Source organism: Mirounga angustirostris, unplaced genomic scaffold, assembly GCF_029215605.1.
Source record: "Mirounga angustirostris isolate CCGP_5_RB_7025 unplaced genomic scaffold, mMirAng1.0.hap1 SCAF_15, whole genome shotgun sequence".
Taxonomy (NCBI): Eukaryota; Metazoa; Chordata; class Mammalia; order Carnivora; family Phocidae; genus Mirounga; species Mirounga angustirostris.
In genome coordinates this window covers 80,235,792-80,262,579 of record NW_026991723.1, presented here as the reverse complement: position 1 = coordinate 80,262,579, position 26,788 = coordinate 80,235,792, and the positions used below count along the sequence as shown (strand labels likewise).

General features: G+C 42.0%; 1 protein-coding gene across 2 annotated transcripts in view; it reads left to right on the top strand.

The window, feature by feature from the left end:
* FBXW2 (F-box and WD repeat domain containing 2) overlaps positions 1-22,574 on the top strand; it is a 32,000-nt gene extending 9,426 nt beyond the window's left edge. Inside the window, exons 4-8 of one of the 2 annotated variants that reach the window (XM_045883026.3) lie at positions 2,716-2,910; positions 5,014-5,147; positions 7,745-7,831; positions 8,675-8,844; positions 14,892-22,574. In XM_045883026.3, coding sequence (XP_045738982.1) covers positions 2,716-2,910; positions 5,014-5,147; positions 7,745-7,831; positions 8,675-8,844; positions 14,892-15,180 — 875 coding nt within the window. In that variant the 3' untranslated portion in view covers positions 15,181-22,574. Of the gene's footprint in view, positions 1-2,715; positions 2,911-5,013; positions 5,148-7,744; positions 7,832-8,674; positions 8,845-9,101; positions 10,042-14,891 lie in introns of those variants that run through there. The other variant, XM_045883027.3, reaches the window with a different exon arrangement.
* The last annotated feature ends 4,214 nt before the right edge of the window (positions 22,575-26,788 follow it).

Genomic DNA, 26,788 nt, shown 5'->3' with positions numbered 1-26,788 from the left:
TTAAATGGAAGAGCAGCCATTGAAATGGAATTGACAGGATTTGGCAATGGATTGAGTATGTGGCGAGGAAAGGGTTGATTTAAAAAATGACTAGGATTTCTAGCTATATATACACCTGGGAAGTTGGTGGTACTAATAACAAGAATAGGAAATGAAGGAATAAATTCGAGAGGGTAGAGGGAGTTCACTTTGGGATGAACTTAATGCAGTTGGATGTGAGTGGAGATTCCCACAAGTACCTGGAAATGCAACATCAGAGCTTCAGGATGTAGCTCAGAGCTAGAGCAAAAGGTTGAGGGGTTAGCCACATTACAGCTCTGGCTAGAACAGGGGAATTTAAAAAGGAGATGGAGAGGAAGAAGAATAGATGGAATAGGAAGGAAGGATAGATGGAAGAATAGGATGGATCCTTGAAGAGTGTACTTAAGAGGAGGAAGAGGTACAGAAGCAGAATGGTGATGAAGAGTTTCAAGAAGGGCATTGAAAATTGCCTGTCTCGAAGAGGCAGTGGCAAATGTTTGTTCATTTGGTCATCAGAGTCAAATGCCCCCAAGAGGCAGCTGAGAGCCGAGATCTGATTCTACCAGTTAAATATTTAAACTTCACTTGATCCGATAGTTTACTCCATTTGAGTTACAGCTCTGTTTTCTGCTTACCTTTTTGTTATGTACCTGTCCCTGTAATTTTTTATATCAAAGTATTATTTTCATCATCTTTCCTGAATTGAGAGGGCTTGTTTTTTCTTTCATATAATGAAAAATAGTCTGCATTTATTTAGTCCCTTTTCATCTCTGGGTTGCATCATTGATGACCTGCTGCTAGTCAGCGCAGCGAATGGGAGTCCACAGGGAAGGTTAAAATAAAACTAAACAGGAGGGGAGAATAATGGCTCCTGAAGGCTTAACAGTGAAGAGTAGACTTGCAACACTATAAAATGGAATTGAAGTCAAGCTAATTGTTCTCTGATGTTTTTTTAGGGTATAAAACTGAATGGCCCAATGTTTTCATATATAAATGAATTTAAATAATTAGGATAATCTCCCTTTTTTTTGTTTTTATCAAATTGTGGTAAAATATATACAAGATTGAGGAGCCAATCATGCCATTTCCTAAGACATATTTATGGAACACCTAGGCTTATCATTTTAACCATTTTTAAGTGTTGTATAGTTGAGGTTATCTAGACATAACTATCCAGTATAGTAGCCACAGGCCACATAAGGCTTTTGAGCTCTTGAGATGTGGCTAGTCCAAACTGAGATGTGAAATGGGAAATACTCAATGGAGTTCAAAGACTTAGAATATAAAATATTTCGTTAATAATTTTATATTGGTTACATCAAGTTGAAATTATATTTTGATACAGTGGGCTAATGGAATTACATATTTTTTTACTTTTTAAAGTAAATAGTAGAAAATTTTAATTACATATCTCAATTACTTCTATGATTTGTATTATGTTTCTGTTGGACAGCACTGTTTCCAAAGATTTTATTTTTAAGTAATCTCTACACCCAGCATGGGGCTTGAATCCACAACCCCAAGATCAAGAGTCACATGCTTTATCGACTGGGCCAGCCCAGTGCCCCTACCCAGATGATTCTGATGTCTCATATGACCATTGAGGAGCACCAACCAAGTCCTATCCCTTATTTTATAAAGAAGAAACTGAGTCTCTAAATAGAGTGACAACAAATATAATCTTCATTTCAGTATGTTCTCCTAGCGTTTGTCCAGGTTGAAATTCATGCTCTACCCCTTTCATAAGTGGTCTTTTTCCATTGTGTGAAACAGTGGCTTTTCACCAGCCCTTAAAGGTAGAATTGTGGCTGGCTTTATTTAGTCATTTTGTCTATTCCAAAACTGGTCATTCGGTGCTTTCCTGCATACGATGTCCTTGTCATAATGACTGTATCTTTTGTATTCTCAAGACGTCTTTATTAATTCTTACTATTACTTTTTGTTATAAAGGTAAGTTGTGAGGCTGATCTAATCATTAGAGTTTTAAACGTAGTTAAAGCTACACCTGAATTATCATCATGATCAGTATAATCTCAGATGCAGAAATAAAACCTACTTTTTTCTGCAGAATCTTAAGAGGCTTTATAAGCTCATTGTTGAGTTGTCATGAATGTCTGGGAATAATTTATCAGTGGTTTTCTTAGAGGTTCCTTTACACATTTCAGGATGGCTCAAGGAATTAGCAGTTAGCCTTTGCAGAAGTTAGCCCATGATCTGAGGCTTATCTTTGACTTAGAGTAGAATATATTCTAGCAGACAGTTTTACTATTCAGCATTCTTTATTTGCTCAGGGTTGTTGGGTTATGGGTAGGCATGCAAATGTATACGTGCAGTCATAGGTAATACCCATCATTTCAAGCTCAAATCAGAAAGCTCATGATAGTCAAAGATTTATGAAATTTTTTAAGTGGAAGGACCAAGGGATGCTTTAGTCTAGTACTCCTCTATAGCCTTGGAAGTTAAGGGAAAAGGACTAAACCAGAAAGCTTGCATTCAGTCCCCGTGCTCTTCACACCACTTTGGTGACCCTAAGTGAGTCGTTACCCTCCCCATGCTTTGCTTTTCTCAGCTATGAAGTGGAAATGCTAGAAGAGGGGAAGATGATGTTCCACTTGAAGAATACCATGGTTTGGGGATTGACTTTCCTTCTTTAGTGTTTGGTTTCTTACTAACCTCCCTGTTTTTCTCTTGAAGGGTCAGATGACTTGTCTGCAAAACTGTGGGATGTGAGCACAGGACAGTGCGTTTATGGCATCCAGACCCACACTTGTGCAGCAGTGAAATTTGATGAGCAGAAGCTTGTGACAGGCTCCTTTGACAACACTGTGGCCTGCTGGGAATGGAGTTCTGGAGCCAGGACCCAGCACTTCCGGGGGCACACAGGGGCGGGTGGGTTGCCCTTTTTCAGGGGTTTCTACAGTTACTTTAACCTCGTTCCTTAAAACCAGGAGCCAAGAATGTGACCCCGTTTTGTTTTCTTTTTGTTTTTAACTTAACCTGCCTTTCCCTCCTCTTTTTTCTTAGTCATAGCAATTAATCCCTTTATTTAAGGTACTCCTGTTTGGAATTTTTTCCTGAATTTTGCTTCATTTTATTTCATTTGCTTCATTTCCTTCGTGCATTTTAAAACTCTTCTGTGTACCCTTGTGCTGGGAGGGGGTGGTTCTCCTTATGTGTTTCATTTATACCCTGTTGAACAGTCAGTTCATTTTGCTTTAGTCAGATTCCATACCTCCAAATCGAGCAAGTCCTACACTTGTAAATTCAGTCTACTCTATTTGTAGAATCAGGGCTCAAAATCCTTTGGAGTGACAGTAGTTCTCAGATTGTATGATCCACACATACTATGTTGAATTGGAGCTTGGTTGACAATTGATTAAAATAAACCAGTGCCTAGAGATAAGATAAAGGAAACAGATATGTGAATATTTCCTAATAATTTTATAGTGGCCTAGTGTGCAGAAACTGGTCATTTGAATATAGCTTTGAGACCTGAGCTGCTAAACTCTCCTGCATTGTATTTTGGAGCTTTGTGCAGAAATCATGTTGAGCTGTTTCCCAGCCTCTTGTGCATCAGCTCCCTTCTTCCTTTCCTCCATTTACCCACTGCCTCAGCCTTGGAGAGTCACGTCTGTGATCTTAAGCATCACGTTTTATGAGCAGTCTTCTTGGACTCCCTTCTGCTATAGGTTTCCCCGATAACCTATATTTTGTCATAACACTCATCATACAAATAAGTATGGTAATCTGATTCCTCATCAGGCTATACACGCTAGGAGGACAGGGATCCTGCCTGTCTTGTTCACCCTGAGGTCCTGAGTTCCTTGTATTGTGTCTGGTGCTCAGTAATACTTTGAAGTGAACCTAGCTATTTTGCTGAAAACAATTTTTTCCCCATTTTGTTTGCCCTCTTATACATTTTTCCTCAGTCTATTTGTTACCACTTGCTTTTTAGAAATTAATATTGGAAGATACATGATTTAGTATGGTATATATTAAATTGAGTGTACTGTTCCGTATGTCAGGATGTACATTGACTTCCAGGTGATTTTATACCTGATCAACTTCAAGAGCTCTGCTCAAAAAATTTCTTCCTTGCTGTTCCTTGACATTGCTATGGCTTTTCCTAACTCCATGCCTTTGCTGTTCCCTCTACCTGCAATATTCTTTCTTTTCTTGACAAACTCTACTCATCCTTCAGGGCCCATCTCCAATATCGCCTCTTCCCTGAAGTCCTCCCTGATACCCCTGGGCAGAGTTAGTCATTCTCCTTGGTGTTTCCCTAGCAAGAGGTAAACATTTAATTTTTTTGGACTCCTCCTTCACCCTTCACTTAGTTCCTTAAGGAAAAGCCCAGTGTCTTCATCTCTGGGTCCCCAGTGTTCCTTTAGAGTTTGGCAGGCATTTAAAAACAAATGTTTGAGTACTTGCTATAGTCAAGCACTGTTTTAGGTGCTGGGGGTACACCCGTGAAGAAATTCAGATAGTTGGAGAGAATGGCTTAAGTCTGACCTTTGAGATACTTGTGTGTGTTTTGTTTTTCTCATTACACTGGCTTTTCTTGATTATGGGTATTATTCTGACATTTTGTCTCGTGATGAATAGTGCAAATCTGAGTAGGGCCACCTTTGTATGTTGTATTTTCCCTGCACGAGCTGGATTAGTTTTGTGGCATGGCAGGCAGGCCTGAGTGGGAATGCCATTATCTCCAGCACTGGTTTTACCTCTCACTTCGAAGCTAGCACACGTATAAGGGATTCTGTTATTCCAGGGACGTTCCATCCTTAGAATAATAAGCTATAATAATAACAAGAATTTTGAAATGGTATGTTTTTTATCATAAAATTCTTAGTTGAGTAGCACCATTCTTTTAGTATCTCTGGTTGAGAAATTATACAATTGGTTAGCTAGGGAGAATGAACGTGATTGAACTCTATTATGAAAGACCCTCCCAGGGGCATGTGTTAACTTTGTGTATGTTATATATACTAGTGTTTAGCGTTGACTACAATGATGAACTGGATATCTTGGTGAGTGGCTCTGCAGACTTCACTGTGAAAGTATGGGCTTTATCTGCTGGGACGTGCCTGAACACACTCACCGGGCACACGGAATGGGTCACCAAGGTAGGAAGACTTACAGAAGAAATCTCCTTGACATCAGGCTTTGTAGGGGTGAGGGAGCTGGGGGTGGGGTGGAGGATGCTAGGTGCTTTCTTGTAAGTGGTAGGTGAGCTGTAAGATGGAGCAGATGTACCCACAATGCACGATGGCCTGCAGCAGTGACTAGCCAAGTAAAAGACACTTGGTAAATAGTTTAACAAATGAATGACTTATGGACGTGGAAAAATGCCCACAGTGTATTCAGTGGGTAGAGGGAGCAAATAAACAGGTCATAGACAAAAAACTACATTGTAGAGTCTGATAGCAGTTTCTGAACAAATGTGTTATGCACCAAAATGTTATAGTTTATTATTACTTATGGAATTGTAGGTGCTTTTTTCCCTTTAGGTTAAGCATATTTCTTTTTTAATCAGGAAAGCAATTTTCACCTTGAAAAAATAATAATCGCAAGTGGAATAAAGAAAAACGTATGGGATCTTTAAAAGAATATTGTGGTGTTTTCTCATTTTCAAAAAAAGGTGGCTGTGAGGATCAAATGCAGTATTAATCATGGGAATGTCATGCAGAAACACTTTTCCTGAGCTTCCCATTCCTTTCTGTGCAGGACAGAGGATACAGGAGTGAGCAAAACAGACCCAGGCTTGACATAGACGTTACCCCAGTAGGAGAAATAGTTATTAAACAGTAATTTCGCAAATAAATGTACAGTTGCAAATGGTGTTAAGTGCTTTGAAGACAAAGTGCGGTGCTCTGTGAAAAAGTCTCGAAGGTATCTAGTTTAATTCATTCAGGGAGAGCTTGAGAGAAGGGACAAAACATGAAGAAGAAATTGGAGGTAGCTGGATAAAGAGTAGTAGAGTGTTTCAGAGTGTGCAGTATGTGCCCAGGCCCTGAGGTGGGAAGGATCCTAGAACATTTGATGGCCTGAAGGCCAGTGGAGCTGTGTTGTGGTTGGGGGTGGTATGGGAGAGGTGGCCATCATGTAGACCTTCCCTTGGCCATGTTAAGGATTTGGTTGTCATACGTGTAGTAGGAAACAGTTGAGTGTTCTGAGCAAGGAGCTGTGTGATTTATGTTTTAAGAAAATAACTGCTAAGTAAAATATGGATTGGAGTTGGGCACAAACAGACCGAGGGAGGCCAAGTAGGCTTTTGCAGTAATCTAAGGAAAAGATACCTGTGGCTCGGACCCAGGTGGCAGGGAAGAAAGAGAAGATCATGCATGAAAGATATGTCTTTAGGGGAAAGCCAGCTGAACTTACCGACTCATGGGGAACAAAGAAGGAGGAATAAGAGCCTCCCAGTGGGTTTTAGGTTAGGTGGGTGAATGTGTTTTTCTGAAATAGGCGGAGCTAAAGGGACAGTTGGTGAGAAGATCAATAACACCACTAAACTGTACACTTAAAATAGCTGAGAATAGTACATTTTATATTAATGTATCTTTTATCACAGTTCTGTATTGGGCACATTGAATTATTTAAATGGAAAAGTTACATAAGACAATTTGGTGTTATGTTAAAAACATTGGACTTGGGGCCAGGACACTGTGATGTCTTAAGACAAGTCACTCGTCCCTTCAGGGCCTGAGTTTTATCTGTTAAATGTTCTTGTGAATTCTGAATGAGATGATGGGACAGGACCCAGCAGGGCATCTGTGTGTAGTACGTCTGTCAGTTTCAGTTGAATCTGCAACCCAGACTTCTGAAGAAGTGAGCTTGGCCTCCCTCTCACTTGGTGCTGACTTACTACAAAAATAGCCCCTAAATGTTTACAGACTATCCCAAGTGCTAATGGAATGTTAGCTTTTATTATATCATCATCATCCTCATTTAATTGTTTTATTTCATTTTCATTGCAGTTATGAGATATAATACGTGCCTCATCCCCTATTTTAAAGATGAGGAAGTTGAGAAACAAAGATGCTAGCTGGTCTTGCCCCAGGTTGCAGAGTCAGTATATGGCAGATTCTGGTCCCAAGTCCAGTGCTTTTTCTGTTATAATGCATGTGCTCAGGAAAACCGATCATTCGTATCTGCTTCTAGGTCTATGGGCTGTTTTCTTTCCTGTTCCTCACATTTTCTGTAAAGTCACATTTTACAGTTTTTAAAATCATTCCTAATGTTTGCTTCCAGACTAAAGTGGAAATTAAATGCTGCCAACATTAGACAAATTTATTTATTTATTTATTTATTTTTAAAAGAATTTTCTTTTTTTTTTTTAGATTTTATTTATTTATTTGAGAGAGAGAGAATGAGAGAGAGAGCACGAGAGGGAAGAGGGTCAGAGGGAGAAGCAGACTCCCTGCTCAGCAGGGAGCCTGATGTGGGACTCCATCCCGGAACTCCAGGATCATGACCTGAACCAAAGGCAGTTGCTTAACCAACTGAGCCACCTGGGCGCCCTAGGCAATTTTAGATCCTACTGACAATGTAGAGAATCTGGTTGTACTAACTAGAGGCTAATGTGGTTGTAGCATTACAGCTTCGCTCTTCTAGCATACCATCTCATTTCAGGCTCTTCTTCATATTTTAATTTTTAAAAAAGCAATATAGAAATAGTTTTAAATGGATCATTCTGAAACATGGATGTTTATATTTCTAGGTGGTTTTGCAAAAGTGTAAAGTCAAGTCTCTTTTGCACAGCCCTGGAGACTACATACTCTTAAGTGCGGACAAATATGAGATCAAGGTGAGGTTTTCTCCTCCATTAATTCACCTCATCAAAGGAAAACTGGCAAATACAAGAAAATTAAAATGGTGCAGCACAGGGGGAATATTTCAAGGGAAGCAGGAATGTCTTAGTATAAGCCATCTTAAATTCCTTGGAAAGAATTATTATTTCTATGTATGAAGCAGTTTCTTTTCTTTTTTAAGATTTTATTTATTTATTTGTCAGAGAGAGAGACTGAGGACAAGTGGGGCGGAGGGGAGCAGCATTTAGAGGGAGAAGCAGGCTCCCGCTGAGCAAGGAGCCTGATGCGGGACTTGATCCCAGGATCCTGGGATCATGACCTGAGCCGAAGGCAGACGCTTAACCGACTGAGCCACCCAGGTGTCCCGTATGTACGAGGCAGTTTCTACCCCTGATTTGTAAATGAAGAAAAAAAGATCCACAGAAATTTATCTTCACATTCTGTTTTCTTAAGACCCATATCTCATACCCTTTTAATTCTCAGACCTAAACTATGAAAACATAAAAATTTACTTGTGTAATAAAAAAAAAAATTTGCAAAAACTTTACAGAGCACTCTTATATATGTTCTTAGTGCATTTTTAAAACTATTCCATGTGGGTAGGTATCTTCATTGTGGGAACTGAGGTTCAGAGAGGTTAAGTATTTTATCTGAGATCACACAGTACATACATGTAGCATCAGAGCTTGAACCCATGCCTGTCAACTATAAAACCTGAGGTCTTTCCAATTTACTTCACTTTTTATCTGGCTTTGGCAAACACAAATCACATTGTTTAAGGACAAGCTTTTCTATGGTGATGTGATTTGTCATCTTCCCTAATTTTCTTTTATCTGTAGATTTGGCCAATTGGAAGAGAAATCAACTGCAAGTGCTTAAAGACATTGTCTGTCTCTGAAGATAGGAGTATCTGCCTGCAGCCAAGACTTCATTTTGATGGCAAATACATTGTCTGTAGTTCGGCACTGGGTCTCTACCAGTGGGACTTCGCAAGTTATGATATTCTCAGGTAATGTTTCTTTGAGCCTTCACCTATGACAGTCTGTTCCTGTTTAGTTTTTTGTTGTGGTTTAATAGTAAAGACCAGACTAAGTATTTGGATAAACCAGTCAGTAGCTTGAATCTGGGAAATGTTATAAACAGAGTTATATGCTGAAAATCACACACCTAAAAAATATTTTAGAGGCAATTATTACAGTTTTATGCTAGAGCTTAGAAGATGTAGGTTCTAATCTCTTCCCCTTACTGTGTCACTTCCCTTTTCAGAATTGAACATGCTGGGCAACCCTCTTGGGTTCTCTCTCTCTTCGGGAGCTTTTTATTAGCCCTCAATAAACTTTGCCCACCAAAAAAAAAAAAAGAATTGAACGTGCTTTTCCGGAAGATGAGGGGCTTGGATGAAGAGATCTTTCAGGTCCCCTAGTTCTGATACATTTTTTTTAATATATTTTTTTAAGATTTTAGACCGATAATGTGTATTTAGTAAAATAGTGATACATTTATAAAGTTTCTTATTTTAATTCCAGTATAGTTACCACTGTAGTATTATTAGTGTCAGATGTACAATATAGTGATTCATCACTTCTGTATGTCACTCAGTGCCCCTCATGACAAGTGCACTCCTTAATCCCCATCACCTATTTCACCCAACCCCCCCCACCTTCCCTCTAGTAACCATCAGTTTGTTCTCTATACTTAAAAGTCTGTTTCTTGGTTTGTCTCTCTTTCTCTTTTTTCCCCCCCTTTCTTTGTTTGTTTTGTTTCTTAAATTCCACATATGAGTGAAATCATATGGTATCTCAGACTTATCTCGCTTAGCATTATACTTTCTAGCTCCATCCATGTTGTTACAAATGGCAAAATTTCATTTTTTATGGCTGTTTAATACTCCAGTGTGTGTGTGTGTGTGTGTGTGTGTGTGTGTGTGTGTGTGTACACCACATCTTTATTCATCTGTTGATGGACACTCGGGCTGCTTCTGTATCTTGGCTATTGTTAATACTGCTGCAATAAACATCAGGGTGCATGTATCCCGTTGAATTAGTGTTTTGTATTCTTTGGGTAAATACACAGTAGTGCAGTTACTGGATTGTAAGGTAGTTCTCTTTTTTAACTTTTTGAGGGAACTCCACACAGTTTTCCACAATGGCTGCACCAGTTTGCATTCCTACTGACAGTGCAAGAGGGTTCCTTTTTCTCCACATCCTCACCAACACTTTTTATTTCTTATGTTTTTGATTTTAGCCATTCTGACAGGTACGAGGTGATATCTCATCATGGTTTTTTGTTTTTGTTTTTGTTTTAAATTTTATTTGAGAGAGAGAGAGCGTGAGTGAGCATGAGCAGGGAGAGGGGCAGAGGGAGGAGCAGACTCCCCGCTGAGCAGGGAGCCCAATGCAGGACTCGATCTCAGGACCCTGGGATCATGACCTGAGCCAAAAGCAGATGCTTAACCCACTGACCCACCCAGGCACTCCTCATCATGGTTTTGATTTGCATTTCCCTGATGATGAGTGATGTTATATATCTTCTCATGTGTCCATTGGCCATCTGTATGTCTAGTTCTGATATTTTAAGTTCTACTTCCTGGTCAGTGGAATTCTGCATCGAGGGATCAAGTGGCCTTTTGTTGACTAGTAGAAAGACAGAGGTATTTATAGAAAAATAAAACTTAGAGGGTTTTTTTCCTGGTCCATGGCCAAATAATTTTATGATTCATTGCATACCTTAGACCCTTCTTGGAGATTGATGGTATCTGTAAGCATGTTGGAGGCTAATGGAAGCCAGTGCTATATGGTGGCTAAGAGAAATTATTTTGGTGGGGCATCTAGGTGGCTCAGTTGGTTAAGCATCCGAACTCTTGATTTTGGCTCAAGTCATGATCTCAGGGTTGTGAGATCGAGTCCCATGTCAGGCTCCACTCAGTGCATGGGGCCTGCTTGAGGATTCTCTCTCTCCCTTTCCCTCTGCCCCTCCACACACCCCCACCCCGGGCATGCATGCTCTCTTTCTCTCTAAAAAAAAAGAGAGAGAGAGAAATTATTTTGGTGATAATCCTTGATTTAAAACCGGCGCAACCTCCTGTAAATTGGAGGATTTTATGTAAGTTTCTTAACCTTTCTGTGCCTCAGTTTCCTGATCTGGAAAGTGAAGATCAAATGAAGTACCTGTAATGAGGACCAAGCACAGGACCTGGCCGATCTTTATTACTAATAGCTCTGAGAAGCCCTACATAAAGAAGCCTGCTTGAATTCATTTAACCTACTGTACCTCTCACTTGTACTTTTTTTTGAGGAACACCTCTTTTACCACCTCACAGAATTAGTGTTCTGTGGCATGGTTCAGGAAATGCTGACTTGCAGTAGTACAGAAAATTGAACGTTCTCGTCGTCGTTGTTTTTTTTGTGTGTGTGGTTTTTTTTTAAAGATTTATTTATTTATTTATCTGAGAGAGAGAATGGGAGACAGAGAGCATGAGAGGGGGAGGGTCAGAGGGAGAAGCAGACTCCCCGCCGAGCAGGGAGCCCGATGCGGGACTCGATCCCGGGACTCCAGGATTATGACCTGAGCCGAAGGCAGTCGCTTAACCAACTGAGCCACCCAGGCGCCCTCGTCGTCGTTTTTATGCATGACTGTTTGAGGTCAGCTGTATGGTATCTGTCATACTAGCCAGCAGGACTTTGGCGGGTCCTGTCTCTGGTCATACAGTTATAACCCCTTTTATGTCTTCCTGGAATCAGACCTACATTTCTAACCATTTAAGATTCCAAACGGTCAGAATCATTTCTAGATATGATTGATAATTATGCTTTGAGAAAAAAAAAGACTGGAATAGATCCCAAAAAACATTAGTCTAAGCATTTTGTTTTATAGATGGGGAAAATGAAGCCAAGAGCAGGTATGGGCCTTGCCCAGCATCCCATAGCTCATTCTAGTCCTGCATCCAACCATCTGTCTGTCCATCTATCTGTCTGTCCATCCATCCATCCTGGCATCATCCAGCAGTCATATGCTTAAGGTACCAGCAAGCCAGAGAGAAGGAACTTTTGAAAGAACTTGATACTTCGCAAAAATCCAAGTAGTCACCGTGGGAAAATCAGACTTTCTATAGTTTAGTATTGTGTTTGTTTGTTTTTAAAGATTTTATCTATTTGAGAGAGAGAGCATGAGCTGGGTGAGGGGCAGGGGGAGAAGCAGACTCCCCACTTGAGCAGGGAGCCTGATGCAGAGTTCGATCCCAGGCCTCCAGGATCATGACCTGAGTTGAAGGCAGACACTTAACCAACTGAGCCACCCAGGCATCCTTTATTGTTCAATTAAGGCTTGGATGGGAGGGATGCAGAAGTAAGGTGGAATAGAGGTATCATCTTTTTAATGCTTTGAGTTTCTAAAGGTTTTAATTTGATCCTGCATCTACCTTTCTCATGTATGTATTTTTCTTACTCTGAGTGGAGTGTAGAGAGTCCAGAGAGCCAGATGAAAGTTGTGTTAATTTTGGGGATTCGGGTACACTAGCTTTGAGCAATAAATCTGCAGAATTGTTTGCTGCCAGGAAGTGTTAGATTCAGATTTCTTGGAAAGGGAGACGTTTTATCTCTTGCCTCCTCCCCACTTCCAGCAACACAAATAAACCAGCCTCTTTTGAAATCTTAGTGCAACTCCTTTGGCCTCAGTTGCTAAGATCAGATAGGGCTACTTAGGCTTTGAAGCTAACTGAAAAGAAGCAAAGTGCAAATGGTAGCATGTTGCTCAATAAATCTAAGATATGATGCAATCTCTGGAGCTGAGTTATCTTAGTATAGCAAGCAGGGTTATTTAAGTTCAAGGGCCCAGACTGCATAGCAGGGATGTCTGTTTACAGTTCTAAAGTAATCAAAGTTAAAGGGGCAACGAGCCTGTCAAGACCTGTATTCTCCTCTGCAACATATTTTTGCTTCAGTCTTCGGAGTTGGCTCATCTTCACCAGGCTTAAGTCCTATCCCCAGCCACCCAGTTATCTAAGTTCTGATTATTTCCTGCTTTGCGTCGGTGACGTGGGGCTTACTAGACTTTCTTGCTGTTTTCCCAGTTTCCTTTGGATTTGCTTTGTAGGAGTTTTTATGTGCCCATGTTCATTGCACCACTGCTGCATTCATTAGCAGGTAGTTATTGAGCATTACCTGTGTTTAGGTATTGGGATCTACACTGGGAGCCTGTAGAGATACCACACTGGTGGAAATTACTAACCCGCAGAAGGGAAGATTGACATTAAATAGCTAATTACCTAGGGATGTTTTCATGGTTGGGCTGAGGGCCACACTGTGTGTCGTACTTCGAGACCCCACCCCGTTGAGGAGTAAGGGAAAGCTCTTTGAAGAAGAGGTTTGGGCTAAGCTCCGAAGGATGACTATCTGCATTAACTAAGTGCCAGCAGTGGGTGTGCAGTAAGGAGCATTGGACGCCAAGAAACCAGTCTGTTCAAAGGCCCTGAGACTGAAGGAGCCTGGTGCTGGAGATGTGAGTGCAGTAGAGAGTCCTAGAGGGTTTAAAGTTAAATGAGGTGGTAATAGGATTACATCTTAAGGTGAGATTAGCTGATTGAAAGGGGCCGAGAGTAGATGTGGGGAGACCAGTTGGAACTGTTGGCAGCAGTGCAGGCAAAAGAGACAAATTGGGTCAGAGTCGTGGCAATTTAGATAATAGTGAATGAAGTAGGAGAAAATTTAAGAGGTAAAATCGATAGATGGTGGTGATTGAATTGGTGGCTTGAATAAGGAGGAGAGTTGGAGGATTGCCATGTTTCCTAGCTTGAGCAACGGGGTGAAAGAACAAGCCAGGAAGTAAGGAGGAGAAACAGGTTTGGCCAGCAAGTTCGGTTTGGGATGACTTGAGTGTGAGGAACAGGTCTTTTTCATGACTAAATGCCCTCCCTTCCTAACGTGAGGTGAAATCTGCTTCACTGTAACTCTTTGCCTTGGACCTAGTTCTCTGTTCTAGAGCTCGTCATATCTGGCCTCACACATCCTTCACTTTGTATTTATAGGTGATGATCAGCTATAGTTTCCCTGTCCCTGCGAATTCTTTTTCTACCCCTCTCAGCTGATCTCCTTCACCTGTTCCTTATTTGTCCTGGTAACCAGGCCACGCCCGTTCTGGCTGACCTCTTAGACAGTAGTGTCCTTGTTGGAACTCGGGTTAACCGTCACGAGGCCCGGACCTATTGTCTTGTCGCAGAGCACAATTTGCATATCCTTCTCTTGTAGCTCTTCCTAGTGCCTCCAAAGAGGACATCAGCTTTTCTTGTCAGCCTTTTGCCTCACTAAGTGTGCAGACAACAGACTGTGTGGTTTTGTTTTTGTTTTTCATTTATGCTGCTGTTTGGCTGGATCTCTCCCATTTCTCTGTGCCTTTGTCATCAGCATTTGGGGAAAGTGAAGGCTGTCTGTCTTCCCGCTCCCCGAGTTTTCTGTTAACAACTTCGGACACATTTATTATTAATGTTTCTGGATTATTTAGGAACACTTCAGTCTTTCAGCCTCTACTGTTTTTAGAGTTTGCTACCTGCTGAATAGACTAGTATGTGAGTCACTTGGTTTCCAGGCATAAGAGGCTCCCCTAGGCCAGTATTCTAGATTTGATGAATCCATCTTTTTACCTGGTAGTAAGAGTGATTGCATCCCAGTTCTTACTGGTAACTGACCAGTTGTGAATCCTTAGACAAAGTATGTGTGCCAGCTGGACTTGAGTTTTCACATCTTGGAAATGAGATGTTAAGTGAGATCATCTGTAAGATCCTTTTCAGCCTTGGGCATTTTGTGCTTTCAGAAATGTTCATCAGATGCCTCCTTTCTCCTTACGTGCCTGGGCTGTCATGTCATTGTGAAGGGCTTTTCCCCCTTCCCCTTTCTTAAGGAAGCCTAGTTTTTCGTCTGTTCCATTTTATGGAAAACTTTCCTTTAGCTCTCTAAATTTTCTTGAATTTGCATTGTTTTTCTGTGTGTCCAGAAAAGATGACAGTGGCAGAAACAGAAGTGAAGTTGCCTTCTGGTTCATATTTCCTAACTCTCGTCTCTGTAGGGTCATCAAGACTCCTGAGATAGCTAACTTGGCCTTGCTTGGCTTTGGAGATATCTTTGCCCTGCTGTTTGACAACCGCTACCTGTACATCATGGACTTGCGGACAGAGAGCCTGATTAGCCGCTGGCCTCTGCCAGAGTACCGGAAATCAAAGAGAGGCTCGAGCTTCCTGGCGGGTGAAGCATCCTGGCTCAACGGACTGGATGGGCACAATGACACGGGCTTGGTCTTTGCCACCAGCATGCCTGACCACAGTATTCACCTGGTGTTGTGGAAGGAGCACGGTTGATGCCACGAGCTGACCACTGCTGACCGACTTTGGGTGCCGGGGCTGCGGGTTTTCAGTGCAACCTCTCTGGCAGCCGACTGCATGAACCAAAGTTCTCACCTAATGGTATCATCGCGCAATGCACAATCATTTATCTGTGTTTGCCAGGGGGCCAGGGCTCGGGGCGGGGGAGGGCTTGTTTTCTTGACACACAGCACAGCATGCTAATGGGGTACACCATTGACTTCATTTGTACTTAGTTACGTTGGTCAGTATAAGAGGATGCATTTGGGGTTCATCTTTCTTGAATATTGGTTTTCAGTAAAGAAGGTTAAATGGTTCATTAATCTGCTAATTGGTTGCCTGTAAAAACACAGTCTATTAAAGCTTCTTACCATCGCCTTTTTTTCTTTTGAAGTTGAAGCAAAGGTGCTATGATGTTCCAGCAACTTCTCTCACGTGGGGTTTAGCTTTTATAACCGCCAGTGTTATAAAGACCACTGAGTCCTGTGACATTCATGAACTCTCCACCAAATACCAGTTCTAAAGAAAGTTTGTCTTCCAGGGCAAATCAAGTTCTATAAATTGATTGTTCACAACACATTCTAAACTCTAGTACTCGGCAAAGTCAAGGTTGGCCATGTCTGAGGTGTAAGGGAGTTCTGGAGTTTTTGTTTCCATGTGGAGCAAGCTGGTCCTCAGTCCCCCACCGCTTGGGTGAGTGCACAGAGGTGATGGGATACAGTAGAAAGAGCACTGAGCTGGAAGGTTGAAGACCAGCTCTGTTACCTAGCATCCCTGCAGTATACCCCTCAGTATATCACTTTCCTGGGCCCCATTTTCCCTGCCTGTGTTAAGCTAAGTGATTTCTAAGGTTTGGTCCTGTGTCTGCTGAGGTGTGGACAAAAGTTGGTATTTCAGTTTTGTCTGATTCATTATTTCTTTTAGGTTGAAGATACTTAAATGAAATCATTGGTACAAAGTTATTATCTATAAGGAAACCAGATAAATGACAAGGATGGATAAAGGGGGAATGTAGAAAATATAACAGATTCCACCTAGAAAATGTTAGCAACTGGATGAAATGCTAAGGGGAATCGTGGTTCTTTAGACAGAATGGGTGGTCTTAGAAAGAAAGACACCTGAACCTGACTTTTCTTGCTCTTTTGCCTCTAATCTGATGTGTGGCTTCAGGCAGATTAACTTTCTATCCCTGGACCCTCATTTTCATCTTTAAAATGAAGGAATTGCCCTAGATTAAGGTTCACAGACTCAAATGCCCGGGGCAGCCATTCACATGACGTAAATGATTGGAACGTGCTGGGCAGGGTTGTGCTGAATCATGGAAAGCTCATCTAATGGGGCAGTTACTCAGCTCTGAGTGTTAGGTAGAAGTGAGCCCAGTGGTGGCAGCTCTTAGGATTTTTTTCAGGAGGAAGTGGAAATCCAGATTTTTATTTGAAATCTGATTTTTAACATGTTGACAGCTAATCGAGGATAGTTTGAAATAGAGTGAGCTAAACAAAGTGTGTCCACGAGCTGCCAGTTTGTATCCTCCAGCCTCTCATTCTTGTAAAGTTAGGTAACTCTGGCATCAGCAGTGGGAATGTTTTAACATAATTGTCACAGACATTAGGGAGAGAGTAGAGGGAGCCAGCCCCAGGATAATTCACCTGTTTCCCATTGTGTTACAGGAAAGTGAGGGGGCTTATTTCATCCGCACACCAACAGGAAGTAGTTTGAAGATGAACACACAAACTGGAACCTCAGTTGTAGCCTCTGCCTGGGAGTGTGAGCGACTCATTCTTGCTGGTGCCAATATAAAGCATATCCATTTCACAGGTGGACAGAGGGCTTGCTGGCAGAGCTGGGAAGGAAACCAATCCTGGTGGAGACCCAGCTCTCCCAGAATCCGCAGTAGCACGGAGCCAATGCCGTGAAGTTAACTCTAGAGAATCGGTGGTCGGTTTCAAGGACAGGTGTAGTTCATAGTCCTCTTGGGACTCTAAGGAGATTAGGCAAAAGAATAGTATCTTCTCCATCCCCAAAGTCCATCTCACACTGAGTTGTGTGCATGAGCTCTGCTCGGTCTTCCAGAAATGGACTGGGAATTGCAGCTGGGCTCCATTTTGCAGGAGCCTCAGGGGCCGTGGGGCCGTGAGGAGGGCGAATGCCTTTTTCCTTTTCCTCCGACCTGAACACATCTCTGAGATCACTGATCGGATGACCATCCCTACTCCCACCTCACTTCCAGATACATCCAGCAGTTTCACAGGGCAAGTAATAACAGTTATTTGTGGGAAATTTTTTTTTTTCAAATGACAAGCCTGGAACTTGTATGGCACGTCCCATTTCAGTTTTCAGTGGATGCTGGAGTTACCCTCCTGGTGGTAGCTTGGTGCAGCTCATGTTGACAGCAGTACCTGAGGCAGGGGCTGGAGTCCTAGCTTTGATTCCTCCTCACAGAGGCCTTTGTTAGACCTGAGCATTTTATTTAATAGCTTTATAGGTGCCAGGTTTAATCAGACAAGTGCCAGTTTTTATGAAAATGAAAAGCTGACACATCCTTTAAAAAGCAAAGTGGAGGGTCAGTGAGAGAAGTGGGTAGGGGCTAGCCGAAGCTGGAGTGGCGTAGTCCCCTTGCTTCGCGTTAGGGGGCTACCTTCCCCGCGCGTTGACTGCTGCTTCCTTAGCTCAGAGGGGAGGAAATTGCCTTTTCCTCTTTTTTTGTGAGCATTCTCATTTCTGGAAAATTTGTAGGTCATGAGCACAGAGACCCCATCCTTTTTTTACGAGCGTTGGATTTCTTGAGTGAAGTTGTGTGGTGGAAGCGAAGGGCTCCTTTCCTCTCGGGTTCATAAAGAGCAGGGAAACAACTTCAGGCTCCGGGGTGAGGATGAGGGTCCAGGAGAGCTGAGTGAGTGAGACATTTTCACATTCCAAAGGGAGGTAATTTCCTCCAGGCCAATATTTGAAGTAATAAGTCAGATTTGTCAAAATTGGCCCTAAGCTGACCTTTAGACGTATCAGAGAAATAGGAAGAAAGACTTCTTTTCAGGGGTGGGGCTAGACGTTGAAAAGTTCCACAGGAAAGTACACAGTTTTGGATAGCTTTTCATAAGTGGAAGGTAGGGGAATACTGCTATTAAATTTTAAGGATTGCACTTCATTTTTCATAGTTAAAAAAGACCGTTCTGGCCACTGCAGACACTTGTAAAGTATGAATGAGGATTATGTAATCATTCTAGTGTTTGTTCTCAGGAGAGTGATTACTGCTGTGCATTTAGAAAACATCTTAGGGAGAAAAGAAATATTTTTGGAAAGAGTATTATTTTAGACACAAAGTTGTTTGTTAGGTTAGGCATTTTGACCTAACAGAGGTAGCTAAGGATGGTGGAGCCGGGCTTTACAACATTGCTTTGGCCAAACCCAGCCAGCTCCTTGAAGCTGTGGCTGTGTGCCCTGGCTTCTTGGGAACCTAGAGGTGAATCTTCCACTATCACTCTACCAGTCTCTGGGCCTCCTCCGCTGGGCCTCTTACGGGCCGAGGTGGCCTGCAAGTGCCTTTCTCAGTAGGGAAGTGTACAGAATCTGATCACCGCTCTAGGATGCAGTCTGGGGCAGGGCACACGGTCACCTTTGCCTTTAGGGACACAGAGTTTGTCGGGGTAGGGGCGAAGCTCTTTAGGTCTGTCCCCTTGACACAGGCTTCCTACCTGGTTATGCTGGGGCTTGCTAAGATATTTTTAAGACCACCAAGACCCTCTTGTGAATTATGCAGTTCCCAGCTAGAGTGTCTGATGGAAAGAGCAGGTTAGCATTTTTGATAGAAATGCCCACTAGCCATCTTTGGCAGTGTTCGATCAGAGGGTCCCTTGTGACTGCTCTAGGAAAGTGAAAGTTCTTTCCAGAATAAATCCTCCAGTAGAGTCCTGGATTGTCTCTGCACCACTCCCTAGTCAGGCTGAATGATCATGCTCAGTGCAGATGGATGTTTGCCACCAAGTAGTTTCAGTGTGCTTTGTCTTCCGCACAACAGGGAACTTTAGTTGCTTCAGGTTAGTATCACAGTCCTGAGGAGTGTAACCCCACTGGATTATGGCAGTTTAAACCCAGCTACTTCTCTTCGTGAATGTGCTCAAATTAAAATGTTTTTGCATATGTAAGCCTGGAAAATCATTAATTCAGATGACGAAGCTCACAATTATTGTGTCCCTCTATTCACATTGTGAACAGACGTATTTCACTAATTTAGACTTAGTGCTCTTGATGAGAATGCTCAGGTTGAAAAAGGCTGGTCTCACCAATCCAACGTCTATGGCAATGTGGTAAAAATGTATCAACTCCTGTTTCACTAATTTGATGTATGTTGTGATCTAGGGAAAAGAGCTGAAGTTTCTATCTGAAGTGTCTCTGGGGTGCGGGGAGAAGGGATCGCCAAGGCAGATAGTGGAGCAAATGGGGGACAAGATGTCTCCATACAATGAGAAGTTATTTTCATGCATCACGGGAGCATTCTTCTACCATGGTGATTGTGCTAACTATAAATCATTGATACTTATACATTAAGGCAGGTTCTCTCAATTAGGCAACGTTTGGTTAGTCAAGTCCAAGTTATTGTTTGTACTTGAAAGTAATAAAGCTGCATTTCCTTAAAAATACATCCTGTAGTTAAGACTATTTTCTCAGGCACCTGGGTGGCTCAGTTGGTTAAGCGACTGCCTTCGGCTCAGGTCACGATCCTGGAGTCCCGGGATCGAGTCCCACGTCGGGCTCCCTGCTCGGCGGGGGGTCTGCTTCTCCCTCTGCCCTCTTCCCTCTAGTGCTCTCTCTCTCTCATTCTCTCTCTCAAATAAATGAATAAAATCTTTAAAAAAAAAAAAGTATTTTCTCACTTTTTTTCCTCAGTGAATTCAGATGGGACTTTTCGAGAGTGATTGCGTTTTAGAATGTGTTTTTAGAAATGGAACTGCCTCTCGTGTGAGCTAAAGCAGCTCTGTGCCTAGTAATTACTGTTTCTGCATGTTCTAGAATAGAAGCCCAACCTTACAACAATTTCTGAGTGAGATCCAACAGGAAAACAATACATTGAAAAGTCAAATGCAAGGAAAGAATTTTGGCAACCTCCATGAGTAGGTGCAAATTGGGCGGGGGGGTGGGGGGCGTCGGGAGGGGAGTGCCATTAATGCAGGTTCCAGATCTTGGGATTATCTTCCTGCCTCCTCTACTCAGCCAATCCCATAGTTGGTTCGTTCTTAATTTAAATTTGTAGGACTCCTTGTCGTTCACCAAACATGGTCCTGTACCGTTGATCCCCCACAGTACCAACATAGGCAGATTGTCACTCTTGTTACATAGAGGAGCAGATTGAAGCTTGGAAAATGGCTAATTGCTTGGAGGAGTAGTGAGTGGTGAGGAGGAGGTTGGGGCCCAGAGTGTTAGCCTCCACAGACCCAGGTCCTAGATTTTTCCCCCTTTTCTTGTTTCCCGTCCCACTCTCTGCCTACTTCAAGACTCTTCCATCCAAACCTGTGCGGCTCCCCTCCCCCTTTGGCCCCCCTCCCCCTTCGCCACTTGTGTGCGCCTTTCAAACCGTTGGCACCTGCCTCCAGGGCATCTTGCCAACCACTCCTTTGAGCACGTGGCTTCTCTGTTCAAACAACCACAGTGACTCCCTATTAACAACGGGGTGTCTAGATTTATTAACCTATCCATAATTGAGTTCTGACTCATCTCTTCAAACAGTTCTTGCTCTTTCTTTTCCTGACTTTGCACATTGGGTCTTCTCCCATCCTCATGGAAAAGTCCCCAAGTTCCTTTCTCCCACTCCTACAGCCAGCCTTTAGGATCCCATTGACCTCCCACTATCTTTAGAGCCTCAGCTGACCAACATCTCCCACTCAGCCTGACTCAACATTTTTGCCTAGGGTTGTGAGATGTGCAACCTGTTGGCAGTTCATCACATTGTACCTTTTGCGGTTGGCAAACCATTAACGTTCACCCTTGCTCCATAAACTTCTCAAAATTCAGGTGAATACCTTATCTCCCCAGCAACACTGTTTAAGGTTGAATTACTGCATGATGCTCAGTAAGTTCTTGGGAAGATATTTTAATAAGTTCCACGGATCATCTTAGGGGCTACATTAACTTTTGAGAGTATCAGAGCATTGAAGCAGAATGAAAGACCGATGATACACAGCTCTTCCTCTTAGATTCCCCTGTTCTGCCATATCCTATAAATGCCTAAATTGTTCTGAGAACATTTGCAAAGGCACAATGTTTGATGATCATTCTGTGATTAGACATGGGTAGTCCTTGCCAGTGGGATGTTCCTGTCCTTTGCATTTGAACCACATGTTCTGCTCTCATTGTGGTAAAGCTCATCGAACAATAAGACACATTTATGGAGAAAATTCTCCAGAGCTCCTGTATCATAACAATTTTTAATATTCTCTTCTCATCCTTATGCACCTAAGTATAGATTTATATGATGACAGATCATTGTGTTTTATTGCGCTGTCAAAAATGTGCTTGAAGTCTTTTCATTTACCATAATACTTTGTAATATTCTTTTATTATTATAATTTGCTAACCTGTTCCTGTTTGGGTGGATAATTAGGTAGCTTCCAGTTTTGCTTTTAGACAATGCTACAGAGGACTTCTTTGTGCATATTTTCTTAGAACAATTCCTAGTAGAAGACTCATCAGTAAAAGCAAAGGAGAATTCTTTCTTAACATTTTTTGTCACAGACAGGGAAGAGTGCATAAAGCACACAGTTTATTGAACGATTACAAAGCAAACACCTGTCTGAGGACTGTCAAAGTCAAGAGGGGTAATTTCTGGCTCCCCAGAAACCTCCTCTGTGTCCAGGAAGGAACATTTCTTGGCTTTTGCATCATATTTATCATATGGCTTTCCAAAGGGGTTAAAGGGATTTATATTGTCACCTTGCTGGATTAAATGCAATGTTTCACCACAACATCATCAGTTTTGAGTATTTTTTTTTTAAATTAACTATAAGAGATATGTTTATTATTACATATTCATCAACATGCATATTCATCAACATGCATATCCGTTTCCTAGTGCTGCTTATTTGATACACATTACTGCAAAGCCATTATAAATTACCGAGGAGGTATTTGGTTAAAAAAATAAATAATAAATTATACCATCCAAATGAATCAACTCTTGTTGTGGGACAAAGAATTTAACAGTATTTACCTGGTAATTCCTATGTTAACTGGAAAATACAGATGTATTGCCATAATTTTCTTTTACATTGATGTAACCTACATAGTTTGCAGAATTGTATAAAGTCTTTCATTATTGTAGCAATTAGTTCAATGGGAAGATTGAGTGGTTATTTTGAATATGTTTGCCAATTTAGTAGGTATAAAGAGGGCATCTCAAGTTTGCTTTAATTGACATTTCTTGTCTTTATGTGAAGACAGAAAACAGATTTTTTTAATGTATATTTGTATTTCTTTTGAATTCTGTCTGCATCTTTCACCCGTTTACTTTTATTACATTTTCAGTACTTGGGAAACATTGAGATGAATTAAGGTCACAAATAAAATTTCACTAATATAGGCATCACTAATTTAGAAATAATAATTAAACCCAAGGCATGTGTTGAAAGCAAACCTATCAACAATCACTATTAACATCCCAGTAATTAATGTGATAGGTCACAAATATGCATTGTGTCCCTCTTTTTTTTAAGATTATTTATTTATTTGACAGAGAGAGAGAAGAGCGTACAAGCAGGGGAAGCTGCAGGGTGAGGGAGAAGCAGGCTTCCCACTGAGCAGGGAGCCCAACAATGTGGGGCTCGATCCCAAGACCCTGAGATCATGACCTGAGCGGGGAAGGCAGACACTTAACCGACTGAGCCACCCAGGCACCCCTGCATCATCTCTTAAAGTAGGTCTAGTAAGACCCAGAACCGCAGAAGAGAGCTAATCAATAGTACTGGACATATAGTAGAACTGTATTTTTAATTTAATATTTTCCTAATGCAGATGTATTGCAGGTGATCAGTAGTATTTAAAGGAAAATATGGACGATCCAGGGCCAAGTTTTTCTTCCAAAATTAACCATAATATGTTTGAAATTTAAAATGGGGAATTAATCCAGGAGACAACCAAGTGCAGATACCAAGAACATAGTCATACTAGTGTTTCGTTTTTACTCATGCAGAGTCAGGGAGGACGTTGTCCAGTGTGCTTTTATATCTCAAGCCTTGGTGGGTTCAGAGAGGAGAGTTTTCATCTCTCAGAGTTTTAGGAGAGCAGACATTCTTGAGTTTGGTAGTTCATCAGATTTAGCCATGTAAGGCGACTCTTGAACTAGTTGATCATTCAAGCTTTAAGGGCGCAAAGCTCGAACTCTATTTGAGACAGGATCAGAAAAACAAACACTCATGAAGGCTGCATGTCAGGAAGAAAAAATGGAGAGGTAGAAGTAATAAACAGAGCATTATTTTCTTCATTTCTCCTCCCTCCCACCCCCCTACAAGACTATGTCTGGAGAACAGGAAATCTCTTTTTCTTTCCTGTGCTCATAAAACCGGTGCAAAGTAAACTGAACATGGGGATGCATGGATGTGTGGGTGAATGTGCTTTGGGTTGATCTACAACGACTTCCTCTAATTCAATGTTCTCAAGGTTTCTTTCCGTCCAGCATATCAGAATTACCTGGGACTTGTTAGAAATGCAAATGGTTGGGCCACAACCCAAGGCTAATGACTCAAACTCCCAACTGGAGCCTGGCAGGTGGTGATGATGCCCATGAAGGTTGAGAACCACCATTAGCTAACCTGTTCTGCCACCTACTGGAATATTTGGGAATAACACCTGGCAATGAGTCGAGTACATTAATTCTATTAACTTTTTTGCCCTTACAGCCACTCTGAATGTGTTCTAAAACTGGAGTTGCCTTCTACTTGTTTCCAGTTATTATAGGGCAGGTTATGTCACGATATCAGCAGGCAGTCTGTGCGAACTTGTCTTTATTGTTTTAGAAATGCCTTTAATTTTGTACTGAAATTGCTTTTATCATACACTGAAATAATACACAACTATTAAATAGTGCTAGGAAGAATAATACATGGGGAAATGCACAAATATACCTGAAAAACCGGGTTAAAATGGCCTACAACATTATTCAAACTAAATGGTTTAAATATGCAGAACAACAAAATGAAATACACCAAAAGGGTAATAGTGGTTCTTTCTTGGGGATGAGATTGTAGGTAAATATTTTCTATATGCTTCTTTTTCTTTTTTTGTATTTTCTAAGTTTTCTACACTGAATATGAATTATTTTTAAGAATAATTTTTAAAAAATATTCTAGTTATTCATTTGAGACAGAGAGATAGAGAGAGAGCATGAGCTGGGGGAGAGGCAGAAGCAGGCTCCTGCTGAGCCAGGAACCCAATGCGGGGCTCGATCCCAGGACCCTGGGATCATGACCTAAGCCGAAGGCAGACGTTTAACCATCTGAGCCACACAGGCGCCCCAAGAATAATTTTTTAAATATTTTAGGTTATGTAATACAGCTGCAAGCATCATTTAGCTCAAATTCCTTCTCTCCAGAAATATTTACAAAGTCCCCATACCAGACATTGTGCTAGGGCCCGGGGATGCAGCGATGAAATGTGTATGGTCCCTGCTTCCTGGAGCTCACGGTTCTCTGGGGTGTCATACACACAAAACCCGAGAGGTATAATGAAGAAAGTACAAATAAGGGAGAAACTCTACTTAAGGGTGATAACCACGGTTTCCTGGAAGAAGTAACTCTCCGTATGGAGTTCCCAAGCTAAGAGGATTCTAGATCCAGATACCTAGTAAGTTACCAGCCTTTGTAAGCCAGCTCTAGGATATGCGTGGTTGACTGGATTGTATTACTCCTGGGGGTCTCTGTAGTCAATACAGGAACACATAAGACAGTGCTAGAATTTGAAGACAAAATCATTAAACAACTGAAATTCAACACAAAAAGAGCAGGCTGTTGGTGGTGGAGGCCTAGTTTTTCAGTCTCTCCAAATCTGTCCATAAAAACAACCCCTCAGTAGAAAAACCAAAAACCCAGACAATACTTAAAAGTAGGTCTCGGGGCGCCTGGGTGGCTCAGATGGTTAAGCGTCTGCCTTCGGCTCAGGTCATGATCCCAGGGTCCTGGGATCGAGTCCCGCATCGGGCTCCCTGCTCAGCGGGGAGCCTGCTTCTCCCTCTCCCCCTGCCTCTCCCCCTGCTCATGCTCTCTCTCTCTGTATCTCTGTGTCTCAAATGAGTAAATAAAATCTTAAAAAAAAAAAAGTAGGTCTCAAGGTAACACCATGAACCCCAAAATATAAGCAGGTGGGGCAAACAAAAAACTGGCATGAGAACAGCATCTGCGCAGGAGGAAAAGGAAGGAACAGGGTAGTATATGACAGACGTGAGAACAGGAGAACCCAAGATAGGCAACAGGTGATCACTGAAGAGGGGCAGCCCATCTAAAAATGTTGGCTGAAGCTGGGAGAACTATTGTTCTCTCCCAACAGTGGGTTCATGCGAGGGCCGGAGCAGGGCAGCCCTTATAAGCTCATGAGACTGCCTGCTTTCTTCTAGAACAGGACCCCACACTGGGGAAAACACCTGGGACTAAAAGCAGAATTGAGCAGGACAGAGGCAAAAGAGAGACTATTCCTCTTGAGAGTCTTTGTAGGCAATGTAGGAACATGTAAGACACTACAAGAATTTGAAGACCAAGGAAAGAAAGAGATGGCCGAGACCCAAGAAAGGATAAGGACAGAGACAGGAAGTCCCAGAAAACAAGCTGCTTTATTTTTAAACTCCACACACAAGCAACAGAAGAGAGGGCTCTGTGAAGGTTGAAAATCTTTCCTGAATATAGCCTTAATTCAAAAAGCCAGGAAGGATCATTTCACAATCAAACAATAGAAAAGTATTAAGGCCAAATTCCATCCAAAGTTATGAACAGAAAAGGGACCAAGAGGAAGCAAAATAACATCCCTATAGACAATGGAAGCACACCACGGAGACTTGGTTAGAAAGAGACCAAAACCGTAACATATTTAAAAATGAAAATACACTAAGCACATGAAATAAGACATGAGAGAATTGCATAAATCCAAAATGGGATGAAGAATTCAGAAAAGAATGAGAAATTATTTAAGAAATGAAGACTGGGGGGCGCCTGGGTGGCTCAGATGGTTAAGCGTCTGTCTTCGGCTCAGGTTATGATCCCGGGGTCCTGGGATCGAGCCCCACGTCTGGCTCCTGGCTCAGCGGGGAGCCTGCTTCTCCCTCTCCCTGTGCATCTCCCCTGCTCATGCTCTCTCTCTCTCTGTATCTGTGTCTCAAATGAATAAATAAAATCTTTAAAAAAGAAAAGAAATGAAGACTTGGGGCGCCTGGGTGGCTCAGTCGGTTAAGTGTCTGCCTTTGGCTCAGGTCATGGGATTGAATCCTGGGTTTGGCGCCCTGCTCAGCGGGGAGTCTGCTTCTCCCTCTCCCTCTGACTCTCCCCCCTGCTCGCGCGCTCTCTTTCTCTCTCTCAAACAAATAAATGAAAAATCTTAAAAAAAAAAAAAGAAATGAAGACTGGACCACAAGCAG